General features: G+C 38.3%; 1 protein-coding gene across 5 annotated transcripts in view; it reads right to left on the bottom strand.

The window, feature by feature from the left end:
* Positions 1 to 22,080, bottom strand: part of agrn (agrin) — a 240,350-nt gene that overhangs the window by 82,897 nt on the left and 135,373 nt on the right. For all 5 annotated transcript variants that reach the window (XM_084099236.1, XM_084099237.1, XM_084099238.1 and 2 more), the window contains 2 exons: positions 17,610 to 17,825; positions 1,896 to 2,120 (listed from right to left, as the gene is read on the bottom strand). In XM_084099236.1, coding sequence (XP_083955362.1) covers positions 1,896 to 2,120; positions 17,610 to 17,825 — 441 coding nt within the window. The remainder of the gene's footprint in view (positions 1 to 1,895; positions 2,121 to 17,609; positions 17,826 to 22,080) is intronic.

Genomic DNA, 22,080 nt, shown 5'->3' with positions numbered 1-22,080 from the left:
TTTGTTCCTCTATTCTCTCTGAACATCTTAATCATATTGTTGACTTTTTTTCTAGAAAAATATCCTTAAAACAAGATACATTTACTTAAATGTTACTCAAAATTAATCTTGTCAAGAAGCCAAAATTATCTCATATTTAGAATGTTTACATGTTTTCCTGAAACAAAAAGTAAAAAATATATTATTATTATTGCTTCTCATGTAAATTCATCCTCTTTTAATGGTGTTTACTTATAATAATTAACACAATAAGTAAAACATGACATAACTTTCACATATATGTGTCAAATGTTTAAAATAATACCAAAGTCAATGGGGTGTCCCTCAGTGATAAAAATAACATTTGTATGTGCTGTTTTTGCATGACAGAATCAGAGAGTCAGTAACCGCAAGGATGGTGTCTCTAAGTTAGATTTAGAGTTGCTCTCTGTCCTCTTGGTGCTTTGTACTCCCATGGGGATTAAACTGAAAGACACTCTCCACTGAGAAACATACTCCACACTTCCTCAGGGACCCGAGGCATTCATCCAGCCCTGCCGCCCAGAGAGCCATCATTTACAAGAGGTGAATTCCCTCTCAGTCTGTCTGCCTCGCTTTGCCGCAAGATACACCACAATGTCACACAGACAAGACTCAAGCCTTTCTTTCCGAAAAATAGAAATAAAATAAAATAAATTATATATATATATATATATATATATATATATATATATATATATATATATATGTATATATCTTTCTTTAACTGACAAGACAACAATACAAATGAAGAAATATATATATATATATATATATATATATATATATATAAAAAATTTTTTTTTTTTTTTTGCACTTCAGACTCTCTAAAGAAAGGAGCCTGATGATCATCTAACCACGCTGCATTCTACACAAGATAAAATCACCATGTCTGGTAAAAAAAAAGCCCCCAGCAAGTTTAAATAAGAGGGAGTGTTTCATCTTCAATAAGCAATAAGGAAACAACGGATCCCTAAAAACTGAAGATGCCTAATGATCTGAGAGTGCAGCGTACAGAGGGCCATAAACATTAGAACACATATAGAGAGACATAACGCAGGACTTAACCTCTGTAATTCATGAGTAGAGACGAATAAAAGAAATCAAAATAAAACTCTGAAATGTCAGAGAGGGGTGGAATAAAAAGAATCTGACAGCTAGTCAGACAGTGTGGAAGAGAAATGTCATTAGGCAGTCCAGGGTGGGAAGAGGGCTTTTCATGAACGGCACTCTGTCCCCATGACTCAAACTCTCCACTAACATGAAACAGTGAGGATTTAATCAAAGAAGAGCTCAAGAATCCAGACAGCTAGCATGACGAGGTGTGACGTGCCGGGAGCTTTCAGCGGAATAATTGATCTGTTGAGTTTTTAACTCAAAATTCATCCACAACACTTTATAACAAGCATTCAAAATCTAACATCACACTGGGGTAATGCAATAGAAGTAATGTGTTACATAATCACAGAACTTCTTTCAACTACTATAACAAGAAATGCCTTACTTGTTAACTTAACTTAATGTAATTTAATGTAATGAAATGCAAATAATTTATTTAATACCATAATATCAAAGTTTCTTAAATGAGGGGCTTTGTAACTTTTTCAAATCTTTTTTTTGGAATATGGAATAAAATGTTACGTACCATACATACACACATATTGTATATAAATAAACAAAAACAAAAACAAACAAACACTGAATTTAACATGGTTGTATATATATATATATACATACATACACACACATATATATATAAATATACATACATACATACATATACATATATACATACATATACATATATATATATATATATATATATATACACATACATATAGTCAGCTACTGACTATTTAAAGGCTTCACAGACTCACCACAGCGGCCTTGGTGATGCACACGGATGTTCTTCTGGGTGGCGCAGGCTTTCATGTTGAGTTCACATTCGCTTTGGTAGTCCAGGCCATCGCTGCCGCACACCATGTGCTTAGGGACGTTCTCACAACTCAGAGGACACATGCACTTGGCGGACAGACCGTCTGATGACTGGATGCAGGTGCTGCCAAAGCTACAGGTCACCTCACTGCACGGGTCCTTCAGGGCTGAAAAACAAGAGATAGAGAAAATGCCTACATAAAATTTGATGCCATAATAGTGTGTTGCTACGTGGTCAAAAGAGTCCATCATCCTTAAGTTTTATACAGTACGCTGATACCTATTCATACATCCAGTACAGTATGAATCAGAATGTGTTATGTGCCAAAATTTTATATTTAATGTTGAGGGTTTGCAAGCAGTGCTTATTTCATGATGCACTTTTGGTTGTGTTCGAGTAATTGATTAGCTTATGTTCATACTATAAGGTCTGTTTAAGGTGTGAGTTCAAGAGTGAGCTCCAAACATCCACGCTATTACTGAGATAAAATTGGGTTAAAATAAGGAACGGCCTCCCAGCACCTCCACACGGCTCAGACGTGCCCCGTGTCGATACAGATGGCACAGTGAAGTGGCTTAACCAGGGCTGAAGAACAGCTCAGTACCCCAGACTTGAATATTTGGACACAGCTGGGTGAGTGTACAAACAAGTCACTCCAATTCACCACGGACCATTTCAAGCAAGCTTTGCATTCACAAAACATTCTCAATTGCTATGCTTCAGCGTACCCATCCTTATGCTGGAGGGACATAATCAGCTTTTTTCCACTCTGAAAATAAGAAAGCCCTGTTTTTTCTGCAAAAGACTTTGTCTATTTCTTATTAAACATTCCAACACTCAGGACTGAAGTTGAAGAAATGATTTACACAAAAATGAAATTTCTGTCATCATTTACTCATGTGGTTCCAAACTCGTTTGACTTCTGTGGAACACAAAAAAGATCTTAAATCCTGGCCACTCTTTTTCATATAATGGAAGTGAATGAGAGCTGGGGCTGTCAAGAAGTATCATAAATACACAAACGTGCTGTTCACACAAGGAACAGCGTTCTGTCTTTTTACCAGTAAGATACCATTCACACATCAGTACCAAAATACAAACAAACTGCGTGATATCATTTATTAGAAAATATCTTTAAACGCTAAGCTGTTTTCTTCATCCTCCTGGATTAAGAGAAGCACTTTAGCTTAATTTTCTTTAAAAAAAACGATGTCCAATTGACAGGTGTAAGGGGATGATCACACAGAACGCCATTTTGCTATTAAAAACATGAAACGCATTATAGTTACTATAGTAGGCTATTGCAGTCACTATAGTACGCAATAACTCCAGAGCCGCAGCACTGATGAATGGAAAAGAAGGCAGGGTCTCGAGCACGAGAAGTTTTTCTATTTATTTGTTAATGTTTCATGCTGGTGTTTCTGTATTATTCCTAGAGTATTAAATGTGATTTCATCATTCATCTGTGTCAAGAATCAAGCCAGTATATGACATAAAAGTGGAAGTTTTAATTTGTAATACACCAGAGTGATTTAACTGAAATGAATACATTTCTATTTTCTATTTTTGATACTCATTTGATTATTATCATTATTATTTAGATGATACATATTCATGAGGCACTGACAAGCACTGAGACGCTGAAGAGTAAACGGACCGTGTCACTTCAGAGGGGGCTAGTTTCATTTCCGACCGTCCCCACAAATGCTATCGGCTCTAAATCATTCTCACTATCTCCGTCCCTGTTTTCACCTCTCCCGTGCGTCATATCAGCCTACAGTCTCCGCCATCATTTGTGGGTTTTACTTTGTGTAAATCTGCTAAGAGAACCCACTTGTTTAATTAAAGGTTTCTGCCTCTCTCTAAGGACCACGCTCCAATTTTGCAGTGACACGCACACACAAACCCACTCACTCGTATGTGATAAACCTGGCAAGCGGCATCGTAAGGATGAGATCAGTGGCGCTTTTGAGCGTTGTATGATCAAAGTGTTCATTCTCTTTCCCTCCTCTCCCTCGCTAAAAAAAGACGACTGTGCCACCCTCGTCTTTGCACGTCTGAACCTCGCACTTCATCAGCCTGGGCTCGCTAACTAACCAACCAGTCGTACTTCCAAAAAACTCATTGTGAATGTTTGTGTGGGGGAAGTGCTAATACACACTCAACATCCACACACAGGCAGCATTTTTACACTTTGTAGCAAGATACAGTGCGGTACAAAAGTCTAGTACAGTGGTCCTTAAGCATTTTGACTCAAGGCCTCTCTTTGACCAAGATCATATTTGAAGACCCAACATCTGCGCTGATATGTACAGTAATGGTCATATTACTATTTTTTATGTTTTTGAAAAAGTATCTTATGCTCATCAAACCATTATTTTACAATGCAATTTTACAGGTTTTTGTCTGTATTTTTTGATCAAATAAATGCAGGCTTGATGAGCATAAGAGACTTTTTTCAAAATTCATTAAAAATAGTAATGTTTTCAAACTTTTGACCAGTATTGTACACCTGGTACTTCTATTGTAATACAATTAAATAGTCAAAAATATGATCTCAGTTAAATGTGCATCATTATTTATTCTTTATTAGAATGCTAGAAACTAAAAATATTATAAATATAAATAAAAATTATATAAAATATTATTAATAAAAAGAATCATCAAAATGATCCTTTTCACATTTCCAGGCTTCTCAGAAGCGGAAGTTGGGTAAACTTATTTAGCAGACAATGGAAACTACTTTATTTATTTATTTTGCATTCCTATGATCTCTGATTAGTTTTCCAAAAGTGAAAAAAAAATAAAAATTTTCGCTTAACAGTTTCATTTTCAAGAGACTGATTACAGTGGGCAGTAGAGAGAAAGATGTCAAATTTGTGAAACACCCACACAGCAGCTAGTTTTCTTAAATGTAATGCCAAGGTAATATAACACAAAGTATAGTGTCATAAATGTACATGTACATTGTACAGTAAAAAACAAAAACGAAAATATAAAAAAACTGTAGAAATGCATCCTCACAGTCTATACATTATTAAAAAAATATATTTTAAATTTGTTTTTTTATTTAAATGTAAATAAAAAAATTTGCTAAACGATTCATCCCTAACATGTTGCAAGTTGTGACCCCACTCTCGCCTATGCAGTATATATATTTTCCCTAAAATAACAAACAAGTCTGTTCAGTATGACGGCCTTTAGACTGACTGACGCATTCTGGTACTTTCTTCATCTTCATAGTCATAACTACTGGCAACTGTGCTCTGACTCATTACTTCCACTTCAACAGATTGGCCTCCTCCCCAAAAGCCAAACTCCAAGACATTTGATTTCATCAGTCTGATGAAAAGCAGTTCTTTAAATCAGCTTTGCCACGTCTGTCAGAAAGTACACATTCAGAAAAGTCAGACAATCCGCATAAACAGCTTCCTTCTCAGTGGCGCTCTGTTTGTTTTGTGACAGCACGCAGAATTGCCTCCGCGAACCCATTAAATAACAGTCGGAGCTTTTCCACCTATTGTCGCTGAGAGTTGATGAGCATTGAGGAAAAGGATGAGCTGATTAAAATGCAAAAGGCCGCCCGGTATAAGGTGCGTATGCGGCTCTCCGCTGTGTTAGCACAGATAAGCTGCCCTCTCAGGCTGAGACAAGCAGGCAAATTGCCTGTTAGAATGTGACCAGCGTCGCAAACCGAAAGGCTACGAATCACTGGGGTCGTCACGGAGATGAGTAATTTCCTTCTTGTGCTTTAGTGCTCATTTTCAGGGATGGAAATACAGTATCCTGAGGAAAGAGCCGGAGCTTATAGTTATCCATTGATGAACTGGACATGTCTCTCACAGCCAATTAACTGCTCTTCTCCTGCTCTGAAGAGGTTAAGACGATGAGAAAAGAGAGGCAGGAATGAAGTTAGAAATAATAGGACCTATACGACTGACTAATAAGTGGGAAAAAGGCATAAACGTATTGAGAGGAAGTGAAGACAGCAAGAGAAACCTCCACTGATCCGCCTCTCTGACAGTGCAGTGATAATGTGTTAGTGCTGGATGTATTAATGCTTAATGCGTGCAGGGAGCTGTCAGCGGCCGCTAACAGATCCTGACGGGATGGGTTCGATACAACCCGCCCTGCACTGCGAGCCCCGGGCGCGTATGTGTTAAGAAGGCTTTAGAGGAGCTTCGGGTGGTGCAGATTTTATCTCCTCAGTTCTTAAAGGAATATTCTGGCTTCAACACAGGTTAACCACGGTCGACAGCATTTGTTGGCATAATGTTGAATAGCAAAGAAATATTTAAAATCATTTGTTTACAAAAACAAAACGCAAAATCAAGGTTACGATGAGACACTTATAATAGAATTGAAGAAGCGAATAAATGTAAAGCATAACAATTGATTAAAAAACATTTCTTATAAACATCCATTTCTAAATGCATGTTATTTTAAACCTTCATCAGTGCATGTTTATTTTTTTAATTTTTGATGTTGTAATTGATTAAAATATCAGAACTTGATCTTCCAATGAAATGACACATCTCTCTTGTGACGTATGCCAGACTTACCCAATCATTTCGTCCGAATAAACTCCGCCTCTTTCTTACAATCGACCGCAAGCTCACATTCAGATCTGCCTCCATCCAATCAACACTCGATAGACTAAACCAAATCCCCGCCCTGCATTTTTCTTTCTTGATAATCCGTTTTAATTGGATGTACAGTATATCACAATTCGGAAAAAAGGTCTGTTGCTATTTCAGTTTCTTCTCGACTTTAACTCTTCTGTTAAAACTTCCATATTTTTTGAGCTGTAAATGGGTACAAATTTCTTTTCTTTTTTTTCCTGCAGCCAATTAAGGGTTTTAGGATCTATGCAGTTTGGTTGTCATTGCAATAAAATTGTATGTAACTACACAGAAAAGTGATTTTCACAAGACACACTACAATCATGCCAACATGTATATCGTTTACATCTTGTGGCGATGCTATTGAAACAGTGAGTATTTTAATGTTTACAGATTGGCCCTATTTGCTTCCATTGTTCCTCAATGTAACCTTAATTTTAGCTTCTTTTTAATAAATCTTTGTCGTAATCAACATTATGCCACAAATGCTGATCTTAACTTGTACGGAACCCAGAATAACAAGGCCTACAAAGCCTAGAAAAACCTATCTGTTAATATCCCCAAGTGTTCAAGTTTTTCACAATCTTTGCTGCGATGCTGGAAACTGGAGATGAGCCAAGAAATAAAGCTGAACATCCACAGATGACCTCCAAACCCAGTGTCCCACCCTCTGCTTTTGTCATCCCTCACACGGCGAGATGATTTGTTCTTTTGATGTATTTCTTCAAAGGGCTTATTTGACTGCAGCTGTCTTCTTCCTTTGCATGCCTCAGTGTTGCCCTTGGATAAAGAAAATTAGGCACAAAAATGGATAATACACATCTTTTTGTGGTTGGACTCAAAGGCCAGGCACTCCTGCTTCCCTGCGATAGCTGTCAGTGCGCGTGCACAATTCACGAGGTTGAGCCCCCTCCTGACCTCGGGCCTGTGAAGTCAGAAAGGTAACAACACAGGCAAGACCAGCAGGACTATGTTAGCTCACGGGCTTAATATACTACCAAACATGTCTATCAGAGTTGAGGTTTATCCCCTGTGAGCTTTAGTGAGCGCTAACCAGATGCAGTGCACTGCAAATGTCTTTTCAAGACTGGATTTAATTCAGGAGGCGTGTGCTCAAAATGCAAAAGACAAATCTATGCATCCACACGGCTGGAAAAAGATCACAATCAAGATGAATTCAATCATAATCCTTGCATCTACAGATGACAAAAAAATGGTTTATATATGTTCAAAAGGTTTCATACAATCCTAGAAGTTGAAAATGAATCCATTTTGGAACAAAAAAATATTTTGATCATTTTAAGTGGTGCTAAACCTACCGCCAAAATACTAGGGTGGTCTGAAGAAATTGCTAAGCGGTGGTTGCTAGGGTGTTCTGAGTGGTTATTATGGTGTTCTGGTGGTTATTAGGATATTGTTAGGGTGTTCTCTGTAGTTGCTAGGGCACTGCTAGGTGCTTACTATGTGTTCTCGTGGATGGTATGGGTAGTTGCTAGAATGTAGAAGTGGTTTCTAGGGCATTGCTATGTGGTTCCTAAGGCCCCGATCACACCTAATGTGTTTTTTTGCAGTGAGAGGCGCCTTTTTTCAATTGTTTTCCTATGGCAGTGAGTGCTCTGCGCGCTGTTTATGCACCCCAGGAGCCTCGCGTTTTACCGCCTGCTGCGCCTCGCGTTTTAGCAGTTGAAAAAAAAAAGCAACTCCGAGCAGAAAAAGTGCCCGACGTCATCGCGTTTTTTTTCCACTGTCTAATCGAATGAATGGAGAGGCGGGCCTTCCGTTGTGGTGATGAAAGCTACAGTTGCTTTGAACGCCTGGAGAGTGCGATGATGGAGGATAAACTTGTGGTGCTCTCGCGGCTTAACGACTTCACGAACCACAATGTTAACAGAAAATAAATAAAGTTAATAAAAGGCTGATTTGACGTTTATTTGACTGACAGGACAGCTATTTCAGTGGTTGCCTAGCAACATAAAAAACACAGCACACTGCTCGTTCTGTGTGATCGGGGCAGTGCTGTGCACCTCGCGTTTTCGAACCTGAAAAACGCGTTAGGTGTGATCGGGGCCTAAGGTGTCATTTGGGTACTGCTAGGGTGTTCTCGGAAGTTGCTAGGGCACTGCTAGGGTGTTTTGAGTGGTTGCTTACAGGCCCAGGTCAAAAGAGCCCACTCCCAATGATATTGTCTTTAAATATAGCTCTAGTTCCTCCAACAATGCAAATCTACGCAATTTTTGTTTCCAGCCTGTTGTATCAATTGCCAGGTGAAAATCTTAAGTCTGACTGCTTACAACAGTAACAGCACACCTCATCACTACAAGCTGAAAGCACAAACAAACATTGAGTCTAATACTTAATGTTACGATTAATTATTCACACAATTGCAAGGCTCAACCAGGCACTGCACACCAATAGAAACAGGTCAACAGATTCAAAGCGGCTGCTTTGGGATTTCAAGAGGTCAAAGGTAAATGATAGTGGCCAAAGAAAGGTGCAGGAAACCTTATTTTTGAAATGCCACATACAGCATACAAGATCCTTCCCTACACTGCTCTCTGTTACTGCAGTACTCAAACATAATGGCCAAGATGGAATTGTTTGTTTTGGCTAAAAGCAATATTCTAAAAAAAAAAAAATGTTTTCTTTTTTCTTGAAAACAAATTTTGAGTTCAATCAGCAGGCACATTTGACGCTAATCATTTTCTTTTCCTTCAAGCAAGCCCCTTCAAACACACACACATTTATCAGTTGGTATTCATGCATTCTGCAAGTTGATAATATACAGTCTGTCGGGAGAGACTTGAATTAGATTTTCAAGTAGTTTAGTAGCTTTAAACAACAAAATCTGGATAGCAAAAAAGCATTAAAACAGCACATTTCTTTCTTTTATCCATCCATCCATCTATCTAATATCCATCCATCCATCCATCTATCTATCTGCTCTCTGCATCAGCATGTAATAAATGAGAACAGTATTTTAAAGAAATCTCTCTCACACCGGCTGGCCTCTCCTGCACCTGTGTCCTCTGTGGAGACTGTAAGAGACATAAAGAGCTTCAGAGAGGGTTAGGTGAAGCATCTCTTTGTCACCAGAACCCCGCTGGCTGATGGGAAGAGCTGCTCTCTCCTGCATTAACCTGAGAGAGGTCGGGCAGACACCTCTGTGATTACCGCAAAGGGCCTTGAGTGGACACAGGCAGGTCTTTGTACTCGTGCACGCTTGAATGTGCCAGCGCGTAAAGTGGCGTGTGTCTGCGTACGTGATTCATGAAAGGTCGTGGAAGAGAAGGACACCCTTGGAGGGAAATGCAATTATGGACCGAAATGAACTCATCTTGTTTATAATAATATATATATAAAAAAAATATTTTCTTTTGGAAGAGGATGAGAAAAAGAAAAGGAAGGGGTAAGAAAGAGGGCAAATATCATCTTATCATCATGAAGACGATGGGAAGGGCAGTGGTTGGTACCAGGCACCAGTTCCGCTGGTGTGTGGCAGCGTGTTTGACTGTGTACTACACAAACAGAGGCTGAATGTAACAGTCAATAATCACTATCTGGCACAGCGAGTGCATGCGTTTAAGTCCCGGAGCGCATTCAAGCGCTATTTTCAAAGATAAAATATAATCATACCCAATCAGTTGCGATTGTTTCTTTAAAATGCCTTTATGATTTACTTTCAAAAGCACAGAATGTGTCCTGAAGCATACCACTGCCATCAAATATCAATGGAGGCACATGGTAGAAAAACTGTACAGACGTGGTAAATGCAGCGCAACATATATCATATTTAAAGGGTTAGTTCACCCAAAAATGAAAATTCTGTCAGTAATTACTCACCCTCATGTTGTTCCAACCCCGTAAGAACTTTGTTCATCTTCGGAACACAAATTAAGATATTTTTGATGAAATCTGAGTGCTGGATCACTCCTCCACAGGCTTATGGACACTATAACTTGCTGGCCCAGAAAATGTATTAAAGATATTGTTAATATAGTCCAAGTGACTCCAGTGGCTCAATCTTAAGTTTATAAAGTGACGAGAATACTTTTTGTGCGCAAAAACAAACAAAAATAACGACTTTATTCCACTTTTCATTTCCTTCTCTCTGGGCCTCGAGTCTTTTCACGTAGTGTAATAGCGTAGCGCGTCTGTGTTGCACGTCACCACGTAGGCTCACTATTGGGCGACGCTGGTCATGTGTGTGATACGTGGTGAGCATTTGAAAATCAGAGAAAAAGCCAAAAGGACGTCTATTATGAGGCAATGAACTACGCAGTCCATGAAGCATTGTAAGTTACGTAATAAAAAAATAAAAAAACATATTAGAATATAAATCTAATCTCTATTTATAGTTCATTACAAAATAGTCAAATACAGGGCCGTGCACAGGGGGGTGGCCCGGTGGCTAGAGCCACTGCCCATCTGCCCTCATCAGCTGAGGTGCCCCTCTCGCCCCCCTCCCTAACCCTCCAGAAGATTCCCATAAAAACGTTATGTTATCGCTCCGCTAAAGATCCACTGATTCCGCTAATCCGCTCCGTGTTTTCCTGCTCGCTCCGCAGCGTCACTCGTAGACAAGCATGTGCCCGCTCTCCGACGACAGTTTCAGAATAGAATTTCGTCCCATTCACAGGTCGATTACAAATTACAATCCACATTACAGACAGTAGTCGATCCACAAAATTAGTATTTTGGTAATATGTTTTTGTATTTCTGTCGCAAAATGTTTTGCTCCTGGTCTTCAAATAGTGCTAACAAGTTACAACTCGTGCAACATCCATGTTCTTGGAAGAAAAGCAAATGTGTTTTGTGCCGTTAGCCACCTTGTAACCTACTATACTAAGGTACTATTCATTTAGATTAGAACACATTTAGATAATATATAGTATATTACCTTTTTATTATGTATAATGTTAATATGGTCTCATTAAAATATTATAAATATGATGTATGTTATAGATAGATACTATATCAACTAAGGCAACTGATTATAATGGGAAATATATTTACAGGAGTTAAAGTGTGAAAAACTGTCTGCTAAATATTCTATACATAAGGATTTACCCTCTGGCTTTCTAGAACTTTGATTCAATTTTTGCCATGTTGAATAGGCTTTGTCTTTGCTCTTTCTCACTCTGTTCTTCTAATTTTGTGAAGGCATTGTTTTTTTGTCGACAAAATCTGCAAACAACAGAAAATGTTATTTATTTATTCGTGATTTATTTATTAGTGTTATTTATATTAGATTAGATCAGGTTAAATAATTTGATTGAACAAGAATTCTAATTTTCACTACTCCCAGTGTATGATTGCAGAGCAATGTTTGAAAATTTATGGAGCAACAGATTTTGTGTGAAAATAAATCAGAAAGGTGGTTTGTTTAAAAATCGTATTAATGTATGAGGTGGCAAGGAGGTACACACGGGGTAAAACCAGCATGGTAAGACACACAGTATTGATAAAAATACTTAAGCTAAATTAATATGCTTTTAATAATGTCTAAGTTGATACTTGTTCAAACCAATCACTTTAGTAAAGTTTATAACAATTTTGGAGTTATTTTGATAAATTAAATAATAAATGTTTGTTCAATAAATATAGGCTATCTGTCATAATTTTCATTTTAAAAATACAGAAACAAGATTCTTGAGATCTTTGTATTTAAATTGCTACGTAAGTCTAAAACATTAAAAAATATATATAAAATAGTAGATTAAATCAACTTTGATCAAGTCAATGATCAGCCAAATTTCCAAGTCCATCATCAAAAGCGTTTATGAAAAAAAGTGCTGAGCAGAATTTGTGCCATTGAGTGGTATAAAAGAGAATTAAGTCAAATGCGCATTTTACCCCGGTGTGACTTTATAACTGTTGTAACCTGTATATCATTTCAATTTATACTTTAAGTGCATAATATTAAATTAAATGTCTATACTACTTCCATAGGATGAGGCAGCTCAGAGAGTGAGAGCCCACTGAGCATCAGACAGTTAAACTGGCATTGACATTTAATTATTTAATTGGAAGAGTAATTATAACAACATAACTTGATTTTGCACTAAATCCTAATTGTAATCTTATTGCCCATATAAAATAGTTGTTTTTAATTTTCTGTATTAAGATGATATACTGCCTCATTCAAACTCCTTATAATGCCCCCTTTTTTGGTTTAAGCCACTGCCCCTCAAAATGTCTGTGCACGGCCCTGGTCAAATATATACAATCATAAGTACTGGAGATATTTAAATTTTCAAATGTCAGTCAATGGGAATTTTACTGCCGTGCTCTATGGGTACTAGGGGCATTACCATGAATGATCAGCCTGGCTCATGTATGTTAATTAGATGACATCAGGGAAGTAGCGACTTTAGGACCGCACAGATTACGATCAAACGATCAACAGCTGATGCAAATGTAAGTCTAGTTTTATGCAGCTGCCTACATTTTTATTCCCTGCACTCTAGTCAAGCAAATTAAGCTTTTACAATACAATTATTATTGCCCAAAAATTGGGCAGGGAACACTCAGAAATGTCTAAAAGTGGCAAAATTTTTATAACGGTAAGTCTCTGATTGTTACACTCAATAATCCACTCGAGTGCATTAGGGGTTAAAAATAACAATGCATTATTCAGGCCAGTCAAATGCATGAATACATGAATAAGTTGTAAAAAGCGTCTCCCATCTGGTATTAGAAGCGAGAGCGTGGAAAATGTGCCTTTTTAATGTGCCCGTCCTGCTGTAATCTGCCTTATCTCACTTCAACACTACATCCTCCCCCTTCGGAAGTGAACAGGACGACACAGAAAGAGAGACAGAGGAGGAGAGCAAGAGAAAGAGATTTGAATAAGAAGTATCCTCATTCTCCAGGGGATAAGCAGCAGAATGAAGCTCAATGATGGCATTGATCATATTCAAGTTGACGTCTGTGTGTTTTTGTGTGTGCTTATATAGAGTGGCTGTGTGGAAGTGATGCTATAAGACAGGTCGCATTTGATGTACTAGATTTGGACCCAACATGTAGGGTCCAAAAGTTTGAGATAAAAATACAATTTTGAATAGTTTAAATTGACCAATTGTTTTGGGTCACAGCATCACATTTACAGAGTGGGTTTGCGTTTAATGACCTGTGCAGATCTCCGTACACCCCTAATGCCATATAGCAGAATCATCTGGAGCATATTAGCAACATTTTTCAGATGAGAAGATCACACTGGTTTTCAGCTGAGTAAGTTTTGAGATCAGAAAAAAAAATCATCACTATGATGGATGTTGCTAGAGTATCTGCTTCTAAATTCATGGAGGACTCCATTATTGAAGGAGAAAGTCAATCTTGCTATAATTGTGTGCCGGTGGATAGGACCAGACTGTGTAGACGTAACCCAAGCTAAATTTAGTCTGAGAGCGAGGAACCGCGGGGTTTTTTTTTTCTGCAGATGGAGTAGGGAAGCCGAGAAGGCGCTGATGAGTGTGAATTGAGTCTCCTGTCACGGAGACAGGTGAATGTGTTGTGGCGAGCGTCTCCACGCACGAGCACGAGAGCCGACGCAGGGGTGGAACAGGGTGAGCGAAAAACTCATTTGCGCGAGGCAGGGCTGGATACGTGCCATCGGCGGCGGCTGCCGAGCTCAGTGGCTGTGGAGGTGTCACAAAGACCCTGCCTGTGCCTGAATAACAAGCCATCACAGGGAACAATCAGCCAAACAGGACGTTGGTTTTCACACCATGTCTTTAATAAAGGAAGCAAAAGTGCATTCACACACACCTTAACCAATAACAAGTGTCATTTTTCAATGTTAAAAAGAGTGCTTTATCTAACACCAAATCAGACAAAACAACTCAGTCGTAGGTTGACAAGGCATGATTGTACTTAAGATAGGTGTACTATTCTATTTTTAAGTGACACAACTTACAATTTTCACCCTGAAAACATAACAAACAAACAAACAAACAAACAAACAAACAGAACAAGGAAAAACAAAACCTACAGCTAAGCCCATTGGCCTATTGACCTGAATATTATGCAGGCTCCGTTTATATTTACTTGGGTCACAACCTAACAACCACCCAGAATACCAGAGAAACCGAAAAGCAGCGCCACAGCAACACTTCACACCTTATAGCATTGATTTTAAATAAATACTATTTTCAGAAAATAAATATACTATAATATATATAAAAAAAATTGCCAATTCCATTGGGTGCCACTAGTGCCAAAGAAATTGCACACATCACCTTACATCAAAGCTTTAATTAAAGCTCACCTTTATCTACATCCAAGCATTATTAATCAACCATTTCTTTGAAAACAATCTATCCTTTTCGTCTGAGATGAATCACTATTATGGTGCATCAAACAGTTTATCCCTATGCTACTTAGCCTCGGGGTAAACTCAGAGAGTGGCTTTAATATTGACTGAGATGAGTCTGCAAGAAAGATCATAAATCAACAGTCTCTCATGGCTACAGCAACGGTTACCAGCTTGGATGAACGTCAGCTTTGACATTAATACAGGACAGTAAAAGATGCATCACGATGTGAGAATCAGCTGATGGCGAGTGCGAGAAGCAAACCATATGTGTCCAACAGTATCAACACCTGGAGTTATAGCAGGTAAAGGGTTTGAGAGAAATGAGCCATACTTCCCAAGTGAAGGAACACAGTTTCAGCCGTCAATAACGGGACAAACATATTGATTCCTCCATTAAGCAGCTTCCCATGATACCCTGAGGTTAAGGCTTTTCCACCCCCGCTCTTCTGTACAGCAGAATAACCTCATTTAGACAACAGAAGCTGACAGTTTCAGCCTCGGCGGCTAGTTCAAGTTGTAGGCTTGGTTTAGGGAGTAAATATCTGATGCACAGATTTTACCTCCTCCGAGTCCGTGCTGTGGGTACTCTAAAGAGTGGTTTTCATCACGAGTCAGGCTGGAGGTGGAGAGACGTTAATGTGTACAAAAAAAAGACAGAGTGAGAAAAGAGAGCGCTCCTGGCAATCACAGTAATTCCAAACGTGCTCTGCACACATATGATCAATCCTTCCATTGATCAATCGCCCTGGCCCAATGCTCTGCTGCGCTGCTGCCAATCCAGACGAGTTCCAGCATAAGGCCAGCCTGAAATGAGCTCTACACACACACACACACACACCACTTCTTTCCTTCACTCACTCAACTGACTCTCTGAATGACTGACTGACTCACTCACACAAACAGCTGGAGATTCTGTTTACCCACCGGTGTTCAATATTATCAGAGCACCCACGCTCCTCTGCTCGTCTTTAAAAACAGGGCACCTCTCTGTATTTCCTTTCTGTCTCACTCTTATCCCGTGCCTGGGGTCCATATTAACCCTTTGGCACTCCTGCCAATGCGGTGTGAATTGAGAAAACTTACCAGTTATAAATAGTTCCTTATGGCCATTGAACTGCATTTTGATATTTTTATTTTATACATATTTACTTATCTAAATATATACATATTGAAATAATATGAAATAAAACAATACAAATATAAAAACAAAATAAATATACAAATATACAAATAAATATTTAATATAGTACCATTTAGATATTTGGGGTCAGTAACATTTTTCTTTTTAAAGAAATTAATACTTTTTTCAGCAAGGATGTATTACACTGATCAAATGTGACAGTAAATATTTATAATGTTTTGAAAGAAATAAATGGTGCACTTTTCAAATTTCTATTCATCAAAGAATCACGGTTTCCCCAAACATTTTAAGCAGCACAATTGTTTTCAACATAATAATAATAAATCTTTCTTGAGCAGCAAATCAGCATATTGGAATGATTTCTGAAGGATCATGTGACACTGAAGACTGGAGTTATGATGCTGAACATTGGGCTTTGCCATCACAGCAACATATTACATTTTTAATAATATTAAAATAGAGAAAAATGTTATTTTAAATGGTAATATATAAAATATATATATATTTTTTTACGGCAGCTAACCTGACTCAGTTCCCATCTCAACCCTTCAGCCCAGGAGAAACACTGAACCGCCCATTATCTATGGCAGCTGATCTCATTCGAGCGAGAGAGATATGACCCCTGATAGCCACACTGTCAATTTCATTAGCGCAATAGCAGGGAGGCTACTGCCCATTAAAGCCTTGCTGTGGAGCCAGCAGCGATTAGCATGGAGCCGAACTTCAACTGCATTAACACAACGGGACAGTGTGATCTTTAATGCGTTTCTGAATGGAGGCTGGAGATCACTGGTAGGCCGGAGCTCTCATTCCTCAGGAGTGAATATTTCCTGCTAGACAGCATGTGAGGTGGCTAATTAGAGCTCTTTGAAGGGTTTGTACAGCATGTTCTACCGAATCACGTAATTACGGCTCACTCTGGCCAGCCCCACTGCCACGGAGTCTGCTTAATTATGGGCCACATTTCATATATTAGTTATCATTCATGGAATGAAATTGATTGACGTATAAATGATGAACAGTGTAGAAAACACAAAATTCACATTCTCCACAGATGATATATCCCTGCTGAGATTCATAAATATATGGAAAAACATAAAAAAATAAGGGGGATAACTGTTGTATGGTCTGTATCAAAAATGCTTGAATTTAAGTTTGGATACTCCACTCGACTTAAAACTTAACCTAAAACTAACCATGAAAACTTAAAAAGAGCCAAATAATAAATAAATAAATAGTTCTTTGCAACAGTTTGTATTTTTTTTATTGAATATTTATATTTTAAGTATTTTTTCAAATGAATTCAAAATGTCTTCCAGAGACATACTAATGTAACCTTTTAAAAGATCATTATTTTACTTAATTTGATTGATTTAATACAATGACAAAAAAACACTTTAATTCAATAATTTAATAATATTTTTACTTTATAATGTCATGCTTACAATTTTTCTGAAACAGTATATAAGGGTCTTTATACACTAAAATGTACAGCTGCCTTTACATTCAGGGAAGTTTAAATTCACTGAAAATAATAATAGATGCACTGATTTGTGTACAGTATGTGACGGGACTTACCACAGGGGCCTTTGCGCATCACTTTGATGCGTCTCTGTGTATTGCACTGGGCCTTCTCCAGCTCACACTCGTTGGAATAGGTGGAGGAGTCGGATCCGCACACCGGCGCCACCACGGACGTGCATACAATCTTCTTACACACACATTCTCCTTTAGAGGGGTCAGCCGGGTCTCTTTCACACAACGCTCCAAATCCACACAGCTTTCCTCTGCAACCTACGGAGACAGAGACAAAGACATCAGAGTACAAATCAGTAAGCCACAATCATGTGACAACTGCAGCGTTCTGGAAGACTACAGTCATATGATGGCGGAACAAAAGACCCTTGTAAAAAACTCAAGCAAACCAGTGCTCAGGATAAAAACTCTTTTAGTTAACACATGGCCTTTAGAGATCCTGTCTGAAGAGACGTACAGCATTATAATACTTGTCTCAGCACAAGCACTCTGCTAGAAAGACCTGGATTTGTATAGTACATTCAAAATTTAAACTGACATAATTTAACATTCTAAACCTGCATGACTTCCTTTCTTATGTGGAACACAAAAAGTAAGCTTTCAAATGTCAAGAAAAGGACACAAAAGCATCATAAATGTGGTGTACCACTTGAGCAGTATATTCCAAGTCTTTTGAAACCACCATTATTCACTAAAAGTATTGACGTTTCCCATGTCAGATTCATGAGAGTTCACTAAAGAAGAAACAATGTCCAATTTGTAAATTGAATCAAATTAATCATTTCCTGTTCACAAAACCAGTTTGAATGATTCATTCACAAATCAGACTTATTTGGTTCTGGAGTTCAGTGAACAATGAAATAAATTTCAGTCAGTTTCTGACACAAAGCTATTGTATTATTTCAGACGACTTGGAACACACAGCATGAGTTGTATGGACTACATTTTTAATATTTTTATAATGCTTCTGTGTTCTTTTTGAAACTTGAAAGTGCCAGTCCTTCTTCATAGACCCTTTCACATTTCCGGTGGTTCGCAGAGGCTAAATTCGTAAAGTTGGGTAAATTCTATAGTGGTGAGCGGAAACTACAGCAAATGTTTCCGTTGCCACTTGCCCAATAGTGTTTCTTTGACTTTCCAAAAGAGAAAATGAAAAAAAATATTGAGAGGTTAATTACGAAATCTTGCTTTCACTCCCTCTGCCTTTGCATTACAAACACTCACACAGCAGAATGATCCAGTGTTCTGTAATTTAATGCCAAGTTAATAAAACACAAAATATATGTTACAAAAGCAGATTTATTAAATATCTATCTATCTATCTATCTATCTATCTATATATATATATATATATACACATAGGCTACATACAGTCGTGCTCAGAATTAATCATACCCCTGGTAAATATGATCAAAAATGGCTGTAAAAAATAAATCTGCATCGTTTATCCTTTTGATCTTTCATTCAAAAAATTTGCAAAAATCTAACCTTTCATTGAAGTAAAAGAATTGAAAGTGGGGGGGAAATCACACTATGAAATAAATGTTTCTCTCCAAAACATGTTGGCCACAATTATTGATACCCCTAGAATTTTTTATGAATAAAATATCTCTGAAGTATATTCCCATTCATATTTACCTTTTTGTAGCACACCAGGGTGACTAGGAACATGAAATTGTCTAGCTATGACTTCTTGTTTCACAGGAGTTTAAATATGAGGAAGCAAAGGCCAAATTCCCTTAATCATCCATCGCAATGAGTAAAAACCAAATAATATAGTTCTGATGTGCAGCAAAAGATTGTTGAGCATCACACAATAGAAAGTGGCTGTAAGAAAATAGCTAAAGAATTGAAAATCCCCATTTTGACCATCAGGGCAATAATTAAGAAGTTCCAATCAACTAAAGATGTTACGAATCTGCCTGGAAGAGGACGTGTGTCTATATTGTCTTAATGGACAGTGAGGATGAAAGTTTGAGTGGCCAAAGACTCTTCAATAATCACAGATGGAGAATTGCAGAGATTAGTTGAGTCTTGGGGTCAGAAAGCCTATTAAAAAAAAAAAATCAAACAACCCCTACATCCCCACATGTTGTTTGGGAGGTTTTCAAGAAAAATGCTCCTCGCTCCTCCAAAAACAAACTCCAGCATATTCAGTGGTCAGACACGACTGGAACTTCAAACGGCACAGGGTTCTGTGGTCAGATGAAACTAAAAAAAGAGCTTTTTGGCAGCAAACACGCTAGATGGGTTTGGTGCACACAAGGATAAAAAGTACCCCATGTGTACAATTTAATATACCATTGGATCTTTAATGTTGTGGGCATATTTTTCTGCTGGAGGTCCTGGACTTCTTATTCAGATACATGGCATTGTGGATTCTATCAAATATCAACAGATAAAAAATCAAAACCTTCTGTTAGAAATCTTATAATGGGCCGTGGTTGGATCTTCCATCAGGACAACGATCCAAAACAAACATCAAAATCAACACAAAAATGTGTTAGGGAGCACAAAATGAAGCTTCTGCCATGACCGTCCCAGTTCCCTGACCTGATGAGTGGAGTGAACTGAAGAGAAGAAGCACCAACATGGATCTGGGAATCTGAAGGATCTGGAGAGATTCTGTATGGAGGAATGGTCTCTGATCTCTTGTCAGGTGTTCTCCAAACTCATCAGGCATTATAGAAGAAGACTCAGAGCAGTTATCTTGGCAAAAGGAGATTGCAAAAAGGTATTTAATAAAAGGGTATCAATAATTGTGGCCAATGTGTTTTGGAGAAAAACATTTATTTCATAATGTGATTTCCCCCCCACTTTCAATTCTTTTACTTAAATGAAAGGTTAGGATTTTGCCAATTTTTTGAATGAAAGGTACGTTGTACTGCATAGAAAAGAGTGACCAACATAGTCTTCAAAGTCAAACTTTTGATTTCCACAGAAGAAAATGTCATTCAGGGTTGGAACGACATGAAGGTAAATAAATGATTTTCAGTTAATGATCGAATTTCCATTTTTGGCTGAACTATGACTTAAAAGCTTCTGTCTAAGGAAATGTACAGCATTACAGTTACTTTCAAATTCCAAATCAATGCAAGAACTGCCTCAAACCAAGCACGATGCTGAGAAGACCTGGCTGTTGATGAGTGATCTTTAAAAAAAAAACACTTGCTCTCTCTCTTTTTCTTATCACAGACTACCAGAACAGGTCCAGACAGGGTGGCATGACCACTCGGTATGCTCCAGGATCTGTCTAGCTGTTCCTGATCACTGACTTCACTTCATACAAGAACACACAAACACGTAAAACACACACACACACACACACATACAACTTTTCTCTCCTTTCTCATACTGACAGGTAAGAATCCGTGTTAACTCCTCTGAGACGGTCTCGTTCTATTGCTTTCTTGTCTCACAACTGCCATCAAAACACAAACTTCCATAATTCCCTCAGGCAAGGCCCACTATGGCAAGAGTGTCACAAACCGACTGACAGCCACCTGGTGTATGCAATGGGCTTTCCCCCCATTTTTATCAGTGACCGGCGGCTACCTACACAGTCACACATGTGGAACATGGAACATGAGTGTGCGCACATGAGCTTGAGGCGTGCGGAGGGTTGCATTTGAACTCTGCTGTCAATCCGACATGCACACCTGCCCACTGGTGCCTCTTACACAGTGCTTGTCACCTCTGCGCCTGTTTGAGATTCACCGCAGCACTGTGGAGGACCGGCTCTTTGTTGATTCTGAGTAAATCAGGTCAAAACCAACAACTTGAGGACACAGTCATACAGACTCCGTGAAAGCCTGCGGATCTCAGTGGGATTGGCCTGCGAAGGACAGCACTTCCTGGAGGCGCGCTCTTCAGTCGCGTGTCTAGAGACTAATTAAAGAGGCTGGTGTTATTCCTATTATCTTACACTGTATAAATTAATGTTCAGAAAAAAAACAAGAAAGAAACTGAAAAGAAAGAGATGCAGACACTTAATACAAATTATTATTTATTTATTTTTACTTTAATTTTTTTTTTTTTTTTAACAGTGTAGAAATGAACATATCACATAAGAAGTCAATGCTAGTATAGTGACTCATATGTATGTATGAATGGCTGTGGACTGTGAGCTACTAGGTTTAAACGCTTGATTTCTAATCAAGCGTTTAAACCTAGTGGCTGTTGAGCATTATCAAATATAGATGTAATAATAGAGTAGACCACCTGGATTTAGGGTCAGTGTCTGAACGGTCTGTGACTCTGAGCCCCAGAGAAACACACTATACTGCAGCACACAACCATGCTAAATAAAGACTGTGAGCATGACAGGTCCTGAGTGTCGGAGCGATGCATATTCATAGTCTCAATAATGCATATGCATGTGAAACATCTACTAATGCTTTTGAAGGTGTGTGTGCACCCCCAAGTCCATTCCATCACTTTTCATTTAATATTTTCCATCACCAAGAATATAAAACAAAGAACGAGAAAGCTTTTCCACAGCGTGTGATTCTCA

This window comes from Abramis brama (genome assembly GCF_963993115.1).
Source record: "Abramis brama genome assembly, chromosome: 22".
Lineage (NCBI taxonomy): Eukaryota > Metazoa > Chordata > Actinopteri > Cypriniformes > Leuciscidae > Abramis > Abramis brama.
This window is presented reverse-complemented; position numbering and strand designations above follow the sequence as displayed.